General features: G+C 41.0%; 1 protein-coding gene across 7 annotated transcripts in view; it reads left to right on the top strand.

Moving 5' to 3' along the window:
• The first annotated feature begins 803 nt into the window (after nt 1-803).
• Nucleotides 804-19,331, top strand: part of add1 (adducin 1 (alpha)) — a 42,818-nt gene continuing 24,290 nt past the window's right edge. For all 7 annotated transcript variants that reach the window (XM_036529294.1, XM_036529289.1, XM_036529291.1 and 4 more), the window contains exons 1-2: nt 804-934; nt 18,007-18,215. In XM_036529294.1, the coding sequence (XP_036385187.1) occupies nt 18,021-18,215 (195 nt within the window). In that variant the 5' untranslated portion in view covers nt 804-934; nt 18,007-18,020. The remainder of the gene's footprint in view (nt 935-18,006; nt 18,216-19,331) is intronic.

Consider the following 19,331-nt stretch of genomic DNA (forward strand, 5'->3'; position numbering starts at 1 on the left):
GCATAATTTTACAGATCACGTTGGAAAATGTGTATATGTGAATTGATATGAGTTATGTTTAAGGGTGCAACTGATGTTTCCATGGATATACTACTTACACATACATAAAAAGTTTGCCAGTATTGTAATGATTAAGTTTACTGGGGGATGGAGAACTCGTGAATAGGATATAAATAATTTATAATCGCTGTTTTTATATAAACTGTATCGTTAGCATATAAAAATATTTTTATGGTCTGTAGATTTCGCCCAACGTCTCACTAGCTGTATATTTCAAAACAACCACCTGCTTAATCTCTTTAAAATATCGGGAATTACAATAATCTAACATCTCACGTTTAAGAATTGGACACGTGTAAAATTTTCACCATTCCTAATAACACATCTGTACAAAGAGAAGGCATTTCGATTCCATGGTTTGTTCTTAAAATATAAATAGAAAAGGAAAATGGAACAGTCTGTGCTACAAGTTCTGGAAATGAAGTGAGTTTCTGTGCCTCGGTTTTGTAACTGCTATTGGCAAAATATGTTTTTTTAAATATAGGAAGGTAAATTACTCAAAAGAACGTTATTGTACCAGCCATAATAGTTATGCCAGTTATGATTGTGTTCTTTTTCCTTGAAAAAAGCCATCATTTTCATCCTTCAGGTGTAACTTTAGCGGCCTGCACTCTGAACACTTCAATCAGGCCGTTCGTTGTAAGCGGGTCGTGTTTGGAACCCCAGATAGCCAATAGCGCTGCGCGTTATTGAATTCGGTCCTGTCTGTTGCCGCACCCCAGTGTGAGGGTGAGAGAGGGGCGGAGCGATACAAGACAACTAGCCTGAGCAGACCTTTTGAAAACAGCGGGGTTGTGGATAAAAATAGTGAAAATTCCGAGCTAGACCCCATCGAAGAGGAGCTGTCCAGTAGTCTGTTGCAGTCTTTACCAGGGTAAGATTTAATTACAGTAACTTTCATTGCTACATTTAACATTTGGTAGCCCGACCGTGATTATGAATTATTGAAGTGTTTTTGCTCCCATCATAGCTACTATGTATCTAGCTGGCTCGTAACATTAGCTACGGTGTTAGTTACTACGATTAGCCTAGGCTCTGCCAATCCAGTGGACTCTGCAGAGGGGCGTGTGTGCGGCAATTGTTTTTGTTTTTTTGTTGATGGCCCTTCTGAGGATATTTGAAATTTGCAGTGTTGAATTTTTGTTTAGCTACACCGCTGTGTTCTCCCGAAGTCTTGAAACGTGAAGGGGTGAGACCGCCGTTGTGTCTGAAAAGGGATAACCGAGGCCACAGTATTTGCTGTGTCAATCGTGCGCTGTTTGAACTATTGCAGCTGGCTTTAAGTGCACGACTGCATTCTGTCGGACGCCACAATGACTCGAAGCTTGCAAGCTATAGATCGTACAGATGATAAATCGCATAAAAGGCATTGCACTGAATGTAGTTGCGGATGTCGCTTGCTAGTCGGATATGGCGTTCTTAAACCCATTGGTTCATATGTATGCTAACTCCTAGGCGTACCTGTAAACCTATAGGCTATATGATGTCTCATGAAAGTTTGGCTAGATCTTTCACATCAGAATGTTGTCAGAAATGTCCTAGTTTTATACACGACACATAACAGACAGTTGTTGGTTTGATGGTCGTCAGCATTCAAATAAATTTTGTCATTACAAAGTAATCAAAGGAGGATGTAACGTCTGTCGGTGTTCGATGTTATCCCACTGCCTCTCGAAAATAGAAAAATAGCCGATTGACTGTTTACTGGAATTAGCAAATTGGTGGATCATATTTAGAATATATTAATCGTTTTATGTAAATAATTGCAAAGTAAAATAAGCATTATGTGAAAAAGAGCAGTTTTAGGTGTACAAATATATGCAACTAGCGAATGACTAAGGTAGGCTACAGCATGAAGGGGGAGAGCGTTCCCCTTGCAGGGGTGTTGCACGCTGCATGAAGTAATTGGTTGCACAGTAGTGAATTGTACTAGATATCAACAGCTGGTTCAACACAAACTTCGATTTGCTTTTTATACATTAGTCAGTTTGAAAAGACAAACCATTATCTCAGGCGATATAGCTAAGGCCATAACAAAGCTAAAATGCCAACTAAATATTTCAAGGTACTTTTAAGGAGTGTATAAGGGTAGTTGTCTCATTGGAGTTGGTAATGAGATCCATTTAATAAGCATGTTTTAATGCTAATGTTTTTTGCCACTGAGGTCAGTTTATCCTTTGGATTTTGTAGCTTTTTTTAAAAAAAGACTGGCTTGGGCGTATTAGGCCTGCTTTTAGCAGGCAGCTGGGTATTGTGTTCTGCAAGTGAAAACATACAAATTACTGTTGTTGTGCAAGCTCTTCCTTCCTCTCTTGTTATTATTCTGTTGACCCACTGCATATTTTCTCAGAGCAGGATGTTAAAGCTTGTGCAAATATACTACCGCGCCCACAGATTTCTACCTCTTAATCCCTTTTTAGTTCATAGTATTTGTGAATTTTAATTATAGACCTTCAGAAATGGAGAAAATGTCTATGGGGAATGCATGTGTGTTCTTTGCTGTTCCACCGTTGAAAGATTCTATTTAGTTGCATTATCAAAATGCTTAGACAAGATAATGCTAGCTTATTACATTGCTACAATGTCACAGAAGTGATGCAGTAGCTTTGTTTGCTCAAAAATTGCACCCATTATGTCAAAATTATTTTTTATTTTTTATTGACATTGTGGACCAGAAGAATTACCACAGTAAGCGGTTATAAATGTGAGATATCACCTTATTATTCTTGTTCATCTTCATAGCTAGCATTAACTAGCAGAGTAATTCAGTAGCATGCAACTGACACTTTTGAATGTAGAAAAATGCACACCTATCCAGTTTTCTAACCATGCAAGATTTTAGTTATTCAACTGGAGTCTTAATCTTTGGATAAAAATCTCTCTATTGATGTTGTAAAATGAATTTAAATATGACATTATGTTTGTAGGCTTGTATTTTGCATTTACTTCTATCATGCCTGCAAGCACTGATTGACACACAGTGCATTTGTGTGCTGTTTTTATGTGGCATTCTGATTCTAGCATGCTGGGAGCTGCAGCTGAACCATTAGGCCATATTTCCTGCAGCAGTCAAACTGTTCAGTACTGTTTTGAAACAAGGCGTATGCATTTGAATTGTTTTTTAGTTAACATATCTCTCAAAATAATGTTCACTCTTAATTAGAGATTTTAGCAGTGTTTGAATTTACAGAATCCAAGTCTAGGCTATGTGCCAAATTTCAAGAAATTCTGAGATCTTGTGAAAGTCAGGCCCATTTCACCCAAATGATGACTCATTGCAAAAAGATCTGTGTTCACTTGCACATTCTGGCAGGGAAATGGATAAAGTTGTTTTATGCAGGGTTCTTAGGCTCTCCTTCATGAATATTCATGAGGAAGAATAAAACAGATTTTTCTTAATATCTGAATGTTCTTCAAAGAAATAGTGATTTCATGCTCTATCATAACATCCCTATTTCTATCTTGTCTTGTCACATAGGCCTCCTGTATGTGTATTTTTAAAGCCATTTGAAGATACAGTTTGTCTCCAATATCACATTCTTTAGATGTTCAGAATGTATGGGAGTGGTGTGGGATTCTTACATATGTTATTTGAATAACTTGCAAAAATTCCTCTCCATCATTCTTTGGACAGCCATGAGTAGTTCTAAGCATTGCAGTGCCTTAGTATAGCGGTTCTTCATTACTTGTACGGGTTCAATTGCTTATCTAGCTAAAATACAGGGGTTGAAAGTAACAAATGTTGCCACAATTCTGTAGATGACATGATATCAGGGTTATTATTCATCATTTCCAATACCTGAAAGGTCATAGGAAAATCAGTTCCTGTGGGAATGGTAAAATTCTGGCCATTTGGCATCAACTGCTGGATAATAAAAGTGAACCCACAAGATAAACTGGAAAAAAATCATCAGTTCACTGTATCGTATGCTGATAAGTTTTTTTTTTTTTTTTTTTTTTTTTTTTTTTTAATTTCCTTACAACTACGGAAGAAGTTTTCCATACAAAACTTGGGGAACAGGTTTGTTAAGATGTACCTAGCATACACCAACAAGACAAACCTTTCAGGGTTGATTATTCTTGGTGCAATTAACCAGGGTCTTCTGCTGAGTTTAATTGTTTTCCCAAGGAGTCTTAAGTGCCCTTTAAGGCAGGTAACTTCAGAACCATGCAGCTCAGCACACTTGCTTTCTTTTCAAATCAAAAGCTCTGGTGAGATTAATGGAGGTTGTGACACAGTCAGAAGCATGCCTTTTTGAAAAAGAGATTGGGGGATACTTTTCTGAACGTAGGAGCCAGCAGAAGATTGCTTTTGCTCTTGCTTTTACATTGCATTAGTGTGTAGTGCTCTTGGGCTCTAGGCTATGACTCATCACCAACTCTCAACTTTCAAGAGGTCTAAAGGTCTCAAGCTCGATTTGTTCATTTATGCTCTTGCTACATTGTTGTTTATGTGTACAGTAATTGTTTTAAAGGAACACTGACTGGCATGAAGATGTGATTACAGTTGTTCCAAGAGTGAATCCATTTTACAATGACAAAATCTGACAAGCCTGACGAGCCAGACAAGTCTCTCCAAGATGGTAGTATGTGTCAGCCACTAAGGACAGTAAACAGTTTTAACTTTTTTAACTAAGTGTTTTTACCACGTTTAAAAGATTTACTGTTCCTCACAAGATCTCATAATATCATAATAATGTAAAGTTTTCATCACTTTTCTGTTTGATTTTACACAGACATGTGGTTAATAGGGACAATTGAATTCCCCTGTTGATGATGTTGCCTTAAAGGGGACAGAAAAGGTGGTGGTTCTTTTGAGGCCACAGTTCCAAAGAGAGGCTTGGTGGAGCTGTTGGCAGGAAGATACTTCGTCAGATTTGCTTTGTATTTTGTTTGGATTATTTTGTTCTTTTTTTTAGTTGATTGTAGTGGTTAGAAAAAGTAAACAAAGACAGGAAGTCTTTTTGAAACTCTTTTAAAATACTAAAAAAAGGAACTGCTTCTGTGCTGTGGAGGTTATTGGTGGTCCAGTTCTAAAAACAATCTAATTATTTTTGTCTTATTTAAGTACCATGGACTGATGACTGCCCAAGACAGAGAATTGTTTGACCTAGCTGATTTTGCACACCCACCCATGTTAACCAAAATGTGATACCTGGAGTCAGTTTTATAATGTAGCCTAATACTGTATCTGTGACCGTGTCTAGCAAATGAAATGTTTCTCCAGTCAAGCTTTGGGATTCCTCACCACAACTAATATAGACTGTCAATGAGATTCGGTAAAGTATGTGACCACCATCGCATCTGGTGCCTATATTAATCATTGAATGAGTCACCAATCGGATCGTGCAGAAAATGGACTCAGTTTCTGAGCCTGGATGGCTGATGCCGTTGGGACCTCTCTTGGTTTCTGTTGTGAGGCAGCTGAATGTACAGTTAAACCTTCATCTGTCTTGGGACTATTAGGCCAGTTCCTCTGCTGTTTGTCAAGTTCAGCTAAGAGGGACCGGAGGCCCTTTCTGAAGGGTCTGAATGGTCTGTAGCATGATGTCTTTTATCACATACACTTCTGATGGTACTGTAACTGCTTTTGTTGATTGTGTCTATTGTTACAGCTGATCTCAGTTGCAGTCTCTGTGTGACCTGCATGACTGACATTGGGTTGGAATATTAAGCTTGGTGTATGCCTCATAGTTACTGAAATTATTGCACTGTCAGCTTGCACCCTTTGATTTTCACCATTAAACTGAAGCCCTCTGCTGTTGCATGGTTTCATTCATGGTTTCAGATGGTCTGACATTCAGGAAAACCTCCTTTTCAAGAGAGCTTACTGTCCAAGGGAGAACTTATCTGTCACTGTAGTCCTGTGGTATTTTGTGGCATACTCCTTTCATGTTTAGGGTTAATTCTTCATGTTGTTTTTTTTTTTTTTTTGGATCGCTGTTGACCAAAAGCTGAATTGTTTGTTCCACAGACCTTGCAGGCCTTGTGGCTTTCCTGGTCCTTGCAGGCCAGCTCTCTTGACTGTAGATTCCATTTTAACCACAGGCCTCAGTCAGTAATGGGATCACTGTCGTGGTTTGGAAGCCTGCCAGTTCCACAGTGTGGGGAACGTGGTGTTGTTACCTTCATCTGCGTCATCTCAGACCTCAGACCACGTACACTGGCCCAGAAGGACCTTGGAACTGCGCCATGTTCAGAATCTTAACTATAAGCTCCATCCCTAACATAGCTCCCAAATGTAAGATTACTTGCACGATTCGTAATTAACGCCCCATGTTTGCATTATACATCAATACCAGAATCGTAGTGCACTGATGATTTCGGAGGAGGTCGCTTGGTTAGTTCATAAGTACTGTGAACGGTAGAAATTTCCAAGTGATGTGACCAAACTCCAACAAAGCTGGGTGATCACATATCAGGAAGACAGTTACATGGTGACAGTAGTGGCAATGTGAGAAAACTCCATTGGTTCTAATGGAATATGACTAAAAAAGGAATAAGTGAAAGTGGATGACATCCATTTCTGGGAAAGCCCTGTAAGGTTTAGAAGGCCCAATGAATCTTCCCCTGGCTTTACAATTTAACTGATTGTTAGCCTTTTAATCAGTGTGCATTTCATGATGTTGCTTCCTGTTTGTCACAATCAAAAATGGGCTGTAAAATGAAAGGGGACACAATCCAGTGAATAAAGTGCAGTTTGAAAATCCCAGCGTGACTTTGACAACCTTTGGATTATCATTTCAGCTCAGTGTTTTTGTTGGCTCTGAAAACATCAGGGTGGTGTCATTCTGAAAAGCACATGGGTAGCACAGGCAATGAACTGCCAGAAGATGCTCGTTTCACCATTTTGTTGAAATATGATTTGATAATAATCAATGATGAATTAAAATGGATGATACAGATGATGAAATTAGCAGCTGTTAATCACCTTTGGTGAAGACAAACTCGCATCCGTTTCTCATGGAGCTTCACCATTAGAAGGTGCTTGGATAATATGGAAGCTTCCCTTTAACACAAATCACCCTTTATTAAATCATCTAAACATGGTTGCCTTGCCGTTCAGCATTGTGTAGGTTTGGCAGGGAGTCATCGGGCAGTGACAGCTGTAAAAGACATGGTAAGAGCATTAGCGTCAGATGATGAAAATGCCGTCCGCGCTGTCCTAATGTATGTACTCGGCTCTGGCAGATTTGCGTTGATTTCAGGTCAGCGCCGGAGTGCGGATCCGCTGGACGCTGGAGCTGCCTCTGCTCTCTGTTTTTTTTTTTAATTTCGTGTACGCCCATGCCCCTCCCCCCTTCCCCCTTCCATGAGGATTAGAGAGGCTAAAAGCCCGTAAAGATAACTGTGTGGGGGTAACTCCCTGGATTTCGGGATTCTTTAGGAGTGAGACCAGCACCCACAGGACCGGTCGCACTCCCAGCCTGGCTGCGTGCGTCCAAACGTTTTCTCTGCGTTTGCTCCAGTTTTCAGTCTGTGTTTGCATTCACGCTGGACCCACACCCACACCCCTGACCTCGCCAGAAGACAGATGAAAATGTGTTTCTCATTCTGAGGTTTTTTTTTTTTCCCCTTCCTTCCTTTCACCCAGTGAAGCCTGTGTAGGCAGTGTTGTCAGAATTTGTATTTGAAAATCTGTGTGCTACACGCAGGAAAGATTACTCATAAAACACCAAATGATGTGTTTTGTTAACCATAAAACACAGCAAATAAGGAATGTTTTCTGAGATTTAATCAGGCACACGCATTACAAATTACATGGAGACAGATTTTGTCTTGGACTTCAACAATTACATTAAACTGTGTATGTGGAGGAAAAAAGTCTAGATGCAGCAGTCATTTTTTTGGTGTGTTTTTTCTAAATGTGAAGAAACTGAACGCTTTCCCCTATTAGGCCTTAATTGAAAATATTGACACAGAGTTTAGCAAATTCAGAGAGCAGATTACCACACAGTTCTGTATTCTGCTGGGTGTGTGATGTTGTGCACTCGACAGTGAGTGTTGTCCTGTGTGACCCTCTGCTGAGGAATTAGGACGTGGGTGGTGTTGTGCTGAATACTGTAGACCCACATCGATAGATCTCCAGCACAGGAGGTGCTCTACGCAGGTGCTATTTATCTGCTTTTGTACCAGTATTTCACAATGGGGACAGCATTATTATATTATGATGGGCGGCAATGTAGCATACTGGTAAGGAGCAGGACTTGTAACTGAAAGGTTGCTGGTTTGATTCTCCACTGGGACACTGCTGTTGTACCCTTGTCCAAGGTACTTAAGCTAGAATTACCTCCATAAATATCCAGCTGTATAAATGGGTAACATGTTAAAAAAACGACTGTAACCTATGTAAGTTGCTCTGGATAAGAACATCTGCTAAATGCCAATAATGTAATGTAATGTGAGGATGGCTCCAGGCCTACAACCCTGGCTGGGAGGCAGTGCCATAACCACAGCTCCATCTGGCCATGATAAACCTCTGGGAGGGTGGAGAACCCAAAGAGGACGGTCCTGCGTGGCTTGAATTGGGTGTCACCAGAGACACGGATCTGCTGTCCCTGTCATGTTTGAAGTGTGACGCCAAGATAAAGACAGCTTTGTGAGTTCTGTCATTGCCTACAACCCGGCAAAACAGCTCAGCAACATTCATTAGATAACAGCCTAGTGGGGTAGCTGGGCCAGCATATGACTGCATTTTTCTAGATCTCTCATGTGTATGTCCTTTTGTAGAACACCCTTACATTGGATTTTCACATCAGTTTTCTTTGTTCTGGAAGAAGCTAAGCATGGAATGTTTGAGCTGAGCTTGCAGAATGTGAAAAGAATCTCTACATTACTACTGTAATGTCACTTTGAACATTGTTGTGACTAAAGGGGTATTCATGTGCAGTTTCCAGTAATGATATTACACAAATGGAACAATTTCATTACTTATGTCAGTATTGTTCTAGCACGCAAACACTGGTTTACTGCTACTGCAAAGTAGAATTTGTTTGTGTGAAATGAATTGTTTGTGTTGTATGTGTTATACTTTATTGATATGAGCTCAACAGATGCTGAGGATACAGAAGACAGTAGCCATAATATTTGTGTAAATGTGGTCAGTTTTTCCAGTCTTTTGGTCATTCTGTAGGAAGTCATTCTATGTGAGCAGGCAGTTATGTTCCAGTTGAGCATGCTACATGCTGGACACTCACTTCTGCTCAATCCTGCAGAACGATTGGCCACCATCTGCTCAGCATAAACAGTGCTCTGGCATGCTATATCCAGCAGGTGCTAAAAGGACTCAGGATTTATGTGGGACAGAATTTCAAGTCTTGTGAAATGCACCTCTGTCCCACCCAGATGCTGGTAGCTCAAGTTCAGTGTCTTGCCATGTGAAAATCTTGTTGCTTTTTGAGTTTTTCAGTCACATTTCACCTTGGTTTTTCACTTTGATTTAGAGCAAGAAAACAGATTTTGCTATGCTGTAAAACTATGTCCTGAATGGTTTACTTCATTTAATGTTGGTTACAGATTTTTAATGTAGCTCTGTGTGTAAATGGTAGATTTTAGGGTCATTAATAAAAAAAATGGCTGTTGGCTTCAGACCATCCCATTGAGGTTTAAATAAAGTTTAAGGATTGATTAAACTATAGTCACAAATTAGCATCATATTTCAGGTAGCCAGTGGAATAGTCCATGTAAACAGTCATGCTTTAGCTTAATCAGGCTAAAAACAGTGAGAGCTAAGCAGTTTTTGCACCATAACTGAAAATATCCAGAATTACCCAGGCATTGTTTTTATGTAAACAGAATTATCCTAATTTACTGCACCAGTAGGTGGATGTGTGATATTTTGCAGCTGTCAGAGAAAAGCCTCAGACTACAGTGTTCTGTACAAAAAAGGTGAGTGAAAAAACATATTTAGAAGTAAAAAAGAAAGACAAGATGTTTAAAAATCTGTGATCTGTTGAATCTAGTCTTAATGTATACTTAATTCAGTTTAAAATATATGTTTGAAAGATTTAGCTGATGGGATCACAGTTGATTTTTCAAATGTTTGTCTTTATCTAGCAACGTAGTGAAGGCATCTCCCTTCAACATTCTCAAACAAAATCATTTTGCTGTTACATTTTTAAAATAGTTGGAAGCTGTAGGTGGATATTTCTCGAAAAATAGCTCTCCCTGGCATAATTCAATGTAATGGTCCTGTCATCTTGGCTAAATCAAGTTGCTCTATCCTGAAAGATATTGACAAATTGTGACATCACTGGAAAGTTGAATTAGGCTATTGATGTTTTTTCTTTTAACTGGGCAGCTGTTTAAATTATGAGACAATAAAAAATTAGAAGTACAACCATTCAGAAGCCATTCAGAAGTCTTTGTTTTGAAGTTTTTGTGTTTCACTGACAGCTTTGACTGTGTCATTACCAGCCGCAGTTGGAATTTCCTGTGCATTTTAACATTCGTTTTTTTATCTGTGCCTTAATGCTATGCAGATAAAGGGAGTAAAGCAGAATGGGAAAGCAGGATGTTTTGATGGTATATGCACATATCATTGTTATCTCACTGATATACCCTGCTTATGTTCCTCAAATTGAACAACAGGACTGAATCACCCTCTGTTGTCCTTAAAAATGCCCGGGATCTGTCCATCCTTGGGCCTTGCATAAAGGTTATGCAGACTCCCTTTTAGAAGTTTCTCTCTTTTAGATGGGCTATCTATTAATAGCTACAAAAGATTTGGTGCATGCTAGGCTGGCCTGTTTGTCTGCTGCAGTGTGCTGTATTATGATAGTAAGGTCTACCGATTACCATATCTTTTGTAGTTTTATTTTTGACTGTCATTTTGCCGACTGTTGTTGGAAAAACGTGGGCTGGGCTGTTGACACCATGGTTTCTGTCTAAGCTGGATCAGTCTGTTTGAAATTGGGAGTAACATTGTCTTTCCATTTTTTTTTTCTTTCTCAATTTCCACCACCTAATTTGGATACAGTTTAGGACCAACATATGTCTCCTGTTCAAGCACAGCCGTAAAAGAATAGGTCTAAATTCCCAAGCCAGTGTTGTAACAAAGTCCTAACTGATCGCTTGGAGTAGGACTCTATCGACCGCTTTTGTCACTGTCCTTTTTAGGGGGATTTACCTGAACTGAGGAGGTTACAGGCACAGAAACACTTGGTCTTGTTTCATTGAGTAGGACGTTTATCATTTCAATTTAGTTTGAATCCAGTTGTCACCATTTTATTTCACGGATGCTGGTTGTTCTACAGAATAACTGACTTGCTCTAAAATATCCATGTCAGTATGTATTTAACGTAATTCATTTTGCTGCATTCATAAATGAAATTGGAAATATGGTGAGACCCTTCAGTCAGCATCACGCACTGTACCACTCCAGCCATGTGCCAGCTTATGCTATGGCATGCTTTCATCCAGTGAGTTATTAAAGTATGCCATTGGTCTTGCTCAGCAGGTTGCCAGAGAGCTAAGTGCACTTCCTGTATGCCGCTGACCTCAGGACACACATGCACTTCCTCCAAGCTCAGCGGGATCCTGGAGCCCCTGGGTGGGAGGGCTTTTCACAGACTTTCAGCGGAGCTCTGGAGTGAATGTTTAAAGAGGGCGGCTTGGAGCCAGCTCAGTCTTTTATCTCAACACTTTTCATAAACTAAGTTGACTTGAATAAATAGATTGTGTACAGAATGATGCTTTAAATGAAGTTAAAATATAGTATAGTTAAAGTATGTTATAATTAGGATGTTTATGTTTGGGGGGATTTTAATTGACTCCGCAATAGCTAAATTTATGTTTGAACAAAAAAAGTATGGATTTAAATTCCAAGTATGCAGAGAGGCATAGAATCATTTGGAACTTTGTTTTAGATTACTTTTTGTGGACATGCCCAAATTCATGCTGTACAGATCGACAGCCTACAAAGGTAGTAACAGTAAGCCTCTCAATTACATTGCTTCTGCCCAGTCAAAGGGGGTTAAAGTTTAGGGCTAGCCAGTGATGTGTCCACCTTGGCGAGGCACCTCCCCTTGCACTGTGTCTGGAGTCCAGCTGTTGCGAGACTTTCAGGGGCACAGATTTTCATCCAGAGCTGCTTCCTCGTTTGCCTGGGCGTGCTCTTATTTTTAGTTGCATGTTTAGTGTCATTTCATTGTAAGTAGTTATTTATTTATTGCATGTTGGCACAGATGTGCAATGTGTACCAATCCATGCAGCTTTTTTGTGGAAGTTAACTAACAAGGTTGAGCACCATCACAGCTTGACAATTTGGGAAAAACACCCCTGATATGATGCATTAATAGATAAAAAACCAAAAATATAGAATCTAGTTAAAATTCAGAATTTCTGTAGGGGTTTGTGAGAGGCTTTTCTTTTGTATTTATGTTTGAGCCTTGTGTAACTTGTCTTTAAGTGATCTACTGTCACTAGTTATAGTTGGATTAAATAGCTAGATTTAAGCAGAGGTTTTGGAGGACTGGGAAAGTTTTCTGGAAGTATCGGAATTTGGAAACCTCTGGTAAATCATAATCAGTGTAATGCATTTTGGTCAAACATGGATGCACCCTTATTAATGACAGATTGCTTTGCAGTAAAGGGATTTGGTTTGTAATGGAGCAGCATTGTTGCAATATTATGTAATCTGGTTGGCCGTTCCCAGGTTTCCATGGAATGTGCTTGGTTTCCATAGTGACAGTTAAAGCTGCAAAGCTACAAACCTGGATAATTGCTCACTCGAAACTTGAATGCACGGTTTATAAAAGGGCTTTTTTTGGACTCTGGCAATTATGTGATTGTACTCCAGAATGTTACACCTAACATTTAATTACACATAGAGTCATAATTACACATAGAGCTTAACTGTAGCATTAACCTTTGTCTAAATATCTGCACAAAGCTACAGTCCATTTCTCTTGGAAAAAATCTTTCTCATAAGCCCAGGCTGAATAAATCTCTCCAAGTTTTTAACTTTTTGATTTGTTATTTATTTCTTTGCAATTGCTAGGTGTTGTAGAGTGCCACATTTAAGTGTTTTGAGTTTTTTGTCAGCCCACTTTTGCATTGCTACAGTATGGGAAACATGTAAGAGCACATGAATGTAATTTATAGCACTTTTAAAGATCCATAATGAATATTTTACAAGCCTGAATGGTGGAGTGCTAAGATTAAAACTCAGAGAAGCGGGTGTCTGGTCTCTCAGGCATTTTGAGCTAACCTTCTAAGTTTGGTTTGTCTTTGTAAAAATGGCTTTATAATGCTTTGTTGTTATGCTGCTGTTGATCTGAGTTGTTGCATTTGAGGGAAAGCACAAATGCAAGACCACAGTCTATTCTTTGAGGACTTAATGAATACTGCCACATTACATACGTGCAGTGATGTGGTGTATTCTATATAATGTCATAAGTGTCATTACATATCTCATCTTACAGTACATTTCCATTTTACATGATTGAGACATCCTTTGCAAAGGCCTCGGTGCATTGGTGTCAAAGACGAGATGGCACAGAATGCTAATGTGGGACCGGTCACGTCTGCCTGCTTGCATAGTGAGTGAAGGGGCCATCTCATCTCTGTGCCAATGGGCATGATGCAACGGATCCCTCATGTCATGGCGGGGGATGTTGGGCAAATAGGGCTGCAGGGGGACAATGTGGGGACATGTCCAGTTTGGTGGCAGGGTCAGAGGAGGGCAGTGTGGGAGGTGCTGGAGAGTCAGAGAGAGAGGCGTGCGAGCCTCTCTGTGAACAGGAAACCAGAATGGCTGAGAGCCATTTGTTTGAAGTATGCATGTATGCGTGCGTGTACGGTACTGATGTGTGGGTGGCGTTCTAGTGTGTGCCTCACTCTGATTCATGTGCATGAAGAGCTTACCTTATTGTTCTACAGCATGTCTAGCAAGAGAACATCTCAATCATCTTAAACCTTAGTTTGAAACAGCAATGCGGTACTAAGGATTCACAGTGTTACCATTTTTAAGGACCGTGAAGTAGAATCCAATATATGTAAGTCTGACATGTATGCGTGAAGCACAAGGAGATGAAATACGAAGGATTCAAGAAACTCGGAGAAAGAGAAACACCTTTATGTCTTTGCTGATCATTTCAGTCAGACGAGATACTGTAAAGGTGACTGCTCACAGTGTGGTTTACAGCAGTCATGCCTGCGGGGGAAATATGCATTGCCTGGAAAAAGCTTTCAGTATGATCCGATGGGTGCGTCTGTCTCAGTCCATTAGCACACAGTATGGATCGGGAGCAAATGACTGATGCGGTGGATGAAATATCCTGATTGTGTCTTCACTTTCCCGATGATGTTTGGGTTTTAAAATGTCTGTAAATGTGACTGATCTTTTTTTTACAGTTGTGAGTGAGTGGGTGATGCGAGTGAGTACGCTCCTTTGTGGTGGGTGCATTTGCCTTTTGCTGTGGTTTGTGTGTGGGCATTTGTGTGTGCTGGAGTATGTCATCCTCTTATTGTGGCTGTTTCTGTCTGTGATTGTGGTGTAGTGTGTGAGTGTAGTGTGTGAGTGTAGTGTGTGGTGTGTAGTGTGTGTGTGTGATTGTGGTGTGTGTAGTGTGTGTGGTGTGTGTAGTGTGTGTGTGTTTGTGTGTGTGTGGTGTGTGTGAGTGATTGTGGTGTGTGTGTGGTGTGTGTAGTGTGTGTGTGTGGTGTTTGTTGGCATGCATTCGGATCAAGCAGTGTTAGAATGCTGCTGACTGACAGTGCATGGTGTGAAACTCGGGCTTCAGACTAAAGGCCAGATTGAGAGTAACCTGAGCCATCCCGTTCATCAGCTGAGGAGTAACCTGTAAACTAAAAAAGGCGTCACATCCCAGATCTGTACATCATCTGTACATCATGTGGTTCTGTGTCCATCTGCACAGCTGCTCTGAATGCTTAGTGTACCAAGCAGGATGAAGAGCACGGGTTGGAGACCAGACATTAACATTAACAAAAGTCTGAGCATTACAACTGTCAAGTCTTTTTACCACCCCTTCACTGGTGAAAATACGTCTTCATGAAAAAGCCAAGAGGTAGAGAAATCAAGGAAGTCAGTCCAAGCCGAAGAGCTTCTGTTGCTGGAGGAAATTTTATGGCTGCTGCTTGCCAGTCCAGTCACGGACTTTCTTCAGTGCAATTGATGGTCGCTTCATAGGGTCTGGCCTGGTCCCACAATGTCACATTAGCAACTGACACAGAGAGGCGTATTTTGCATCTCCTAATAGAGAGGCAAAACAAAATGAAAATCTATAGGGTTCATTGGAGTCTGCTGTGTGAAAATTCTCTGAAAATTTTAAGTGTCATACTGTTGTCAATCACATTGTTATTCATGGTAGAAACGGCTTGTGCTGGAACGAGACGATCAGTGAATGCTGATATGGGGAACTGCCCCTAGAATAAGTCAACCTTGCTGTCACGGTGAATAAGCAGGCCTGCACTTTGTTTCGTCTTTAGAGGGATGGGTCGATGTGTGCCTGCTTTCTTTATTTCTGTCTTCACTGAACTGAAAACCATCGGACTGTGCAAAGCCACAAATTCTGGACTTGGCGCATGTGATACACAAGCTTCTTGAATGACTATTGCATTGTCTCCATGAGACCGAGGAATGTGTTCATAGAATTCTAGAATTCAGAATTAGAAATGAATGAGAAAGTCAGAAAGCTTTGCTAGTGTCAGTCTAGCTCATATACTGTTGGTGGGTGCCCTCTGGAATCCCAGATCCGGGAGGCTGTCCCCAGTACTCCAAGGACATGTGTTCTGTTTCCATGGTAATGGCCACCAGGGCTGCGTATTTGCTCACTTGACGCTTGGATGCAAATTCAGAATTTGAAGGTGTGAAACTTGCCCTTACTCATGATACCAAATAAAAATCACACTATATAGCATCGCACTAATCATTATGTTAGTTTTATATTAGACTGCCAGAAGTTGTTGATCGTTTACAAAGAGCAATTCTTGTAATTGTAAATCTATTTTAAAAAACCTTTACATGCCACCAAAGTGCTATAAAGCAGTTTAGTTTTTCCTCTCCAAAAAGCTGTTGCAGTATTACGCTGCAGCTGCCTAAAGGGAGATACTATTACACAATGCTTCAGTTATTTCCTGGTCTTTTGTGCAGGGCTAGGGGAGGTGGTCCACATTACGTTTGACTGCTTCGCTGCTTTTTATTAACTGTATGAGTTGTAAACAGTTTCTAGTGTGTTTTGTGGTACATTGCACTAGTCTGTCACATATATAACTATACATATAGTAAAGTATGTGTGTGTGTAACATGTATGTATATTGTAATATATTGTATTTTATATTATATATACTATAGAAGATCTACATTAAATGTTAGCCTGGTTTTATCTGTGGAGATTGCTACTAGGTTTTGTGTATGTACTTGGATTTCAGCTGCAGTGGTCTCACCAGGACCACAACATTAACAAAGGGCACTAAACAGTCAAAAGTGCTGAGTCAGTGCTGTCCACCGAGCACTAAGAGAGAGTGGCCATTAAAACCTTCTCAGCTGAGATTTCCATGCTTCACGACTGGCTGCTCGTCTCCCAGCTGAATGCAAGAGAAAGCTGCCACAAAATAGTGGAGGATCTGCAAAGTGAAAGTGGATCTGCACGGACAGTGCAGCATTATGTCACTGGGTAAATACTGGCAATGCTGGACACAGTTGTATTAATCACAGCGGAAAGATTAGAGGTTCCGTTTCCTAATGAGGGTCTGGTGAATGAGCTGGTGTAATTACCACAAAGTTGTTCCTCATCTCACACGTATTCTAATCTCTCCCTCCCTAAAAAATATTCACATCAGAAACCGTGCCTGTGGTGCTTTGAATGTAACAGTGCCCTAACAGATTTTTGCCCTATTTGTTTTTGGAAGGGGTAATTTGGGGAAAAGCTGGTTTTCCGCTTTAAAATGATGCTGCGTTCTGTTATTTTTGTTACCGCCCCATCCTATTCACAGTCTCCCCAAACTCTCTGGGGTTTTGCGATTTGGCTCCTCTGTGCCGTGAACCCAGGATAGTTTCAGAGCGCTGTGCTGTTGTTATAGCAGCGGTGCCCGCAGTTTTGGAAGAGGTGCGCCGCTGAAGACGGATGGCTTTGAGAAGCGGAGCTGCTTTCCGATGCGTCCGTCACACTGGCCCAGCGGAGTCCCCACCCTCCTGCAGTGCAGTTCTAATGGACTCTTTGTTTTCTGAGGCATCGTGGCACAGTTAATGGACACTCTGAAAGCACATTATCTTTGTGCATGCACTTGCTGACCTTGCGTATTAACAAACAGGCTTTTATCAATCGGAAACCCCCTCAATTCCTGTGTCTGAGTTTGTGAGAGTCGCCTTTGGTAAACTGTACGGTCACTTATCAGTAATGGGAGAGTTCGTCTTATAACAGGAGGAGAGCATCGCACTTGTGTAAAATGAAATCAAAATGTTTGAAATCAGAGTTAATAAACAGGCATCTTGGCATTTACAGGGTTCGTTTCATAACCAGCTGTGGCGATATCCCCCCTCCCCACCTGACTTTACTCAGGCAGAACCGCTCTCTTCCTGCAGGCTTTGGCCCACGCCCTGCTAACATTTGGGGCTGCAAGTCTCCAGAGAGGTGTGCTGCTACAAACCAAACCAGTAATAACCCGACATCTGGCTGGCTGTGTCAGCCATACGAGGAAGAAAAAGCACCGCAGAGGGTTAAAAGAAGGCTTTTCACTCTGGTGGCAATTCGTTTTGTTTGTCATTAAATTATAACATAGATGGAGCAAGAGGAAATGCAGAAGAAATCAATTGAGCGTTTGGTCTTGTGAGGAGGCAGAGATAATTGAATGGTACATGACTGTAAGACTGTTTAACAACAGTATGACATTTTTTCCGGCAGCAGCAGTTAGTGACTTGCCACGAGAGGTCCGAAGCCCCATAAATGGCACCACCCTAAAATTTCTCCCTCTCTCGTTCCTCAGGAGTTGAGACCACGATGAACGGTGACTCGAGCGCCGGGGTGGTGACAGCCCCGCCACCCACCACGGCCCCGCACAAGGAGCGCTACTTTGACCGTGTGGACGAGAGCAGCGCAGAGTACCAGCGTGAGAGGAACATGGCCCCCGACCTGCGGCAGGACTTCAACATGATGGAACAGAGGAAGAGAGTGTCCATGATCCTGCAGAGTCCGGTCAGTCAGGGATGCTAATGTATTCATGCGCACGCACGCACACACATAGACATAAGACATCCACGACACAGCCAAAAATACCTACGCAGCATACATACATACATACACAACAGACTCACACATGTAACACACAAAAAACAGTCACTCAAACTGATATACAACACACACACAACATATATACATAGCACACATGCACACACGCACATATAACACAATACACTGTACTCAATCACTCAAACTCACTTAACACATACACACAACACACAGTACCATCTAGCCTGGCCTTTAAAGTAAAGACCACAAGTTTGCAGTGAAAGATACATGGAGTCAGATCAATTCAGTCACTGTGACTTCTCTTATTTGAATGTATTCAAATATTAAACATTTAAAAATGGAGATGAATGGTCAGATAAAACCTTACCAGAATTATCAAGATGGACGAAATTGAATCAAGGAAAACTGTGTGTTGCACTGTGGTTCCTGTTCATCAATGCGTCCCTTCTCTCCAGTGGTACATGGTATAAATGCCCTCTCTGATCAGCAGTGTCTCTGTGTCTGGCTATGGCCTAATGAAGGCACGTGCAGTGTTTTAGGGTCAATGTGAGCACAATAAAGCAGTGTTTACAAACCATTCCTGTCAGTGACACGAGAGAGGTGGCCCTTATGTCTGTGTGTGGTGACACACAGCGCTGGAGAGCAGGAGGAGGAGGCTGGCAGGGGGCCGGTGCTGAGGCGAACAGCCTCAGGACTGGGCAGGAACGGGTAAAGATGCTGGCCTGGATATGAGAAAAGGAGGTCTTGCTCCCCCCCCCCCCCCCGCCTTTGTCACATTGCAGTCACACTGCAGGACAAGCGGAGAGAAAACTGTACAAACCAGTAAATACCAACCAAAGACAGGTCTTAACCTTTTTTGGAAGATTTTGATTGAGTCTCAGATTTCTTGCAAATGAAGCTTCCTCAATGGGATACTTAACATTAGAAGGGTAATGACATAACTGAAGAAAGGCAGCATGAAACCATCCTCAAAGCTCTTGTAAATCTTAGGAATATGATCCATATTTCTGTCTTTAGATCCAAGAAAAGGCTGTATTGAAGTGTATATGCATTTCATACAAG

This window comes from Megalops cyprinoides, chromosome 5 (assembly GCF_013368585.1).
Source record: "Megalops cyprinoides isolate fMegCyp1 chromosome 5, fMegCyp1.pri, whole genome shotgun sequence".
Classification (NCBI taxonomy): Eukaryota; Metazoa; Chordata; class Actinopteri; order Elopiformes; family Megalopidae; genus Megalops; species Megalops cyprinoides.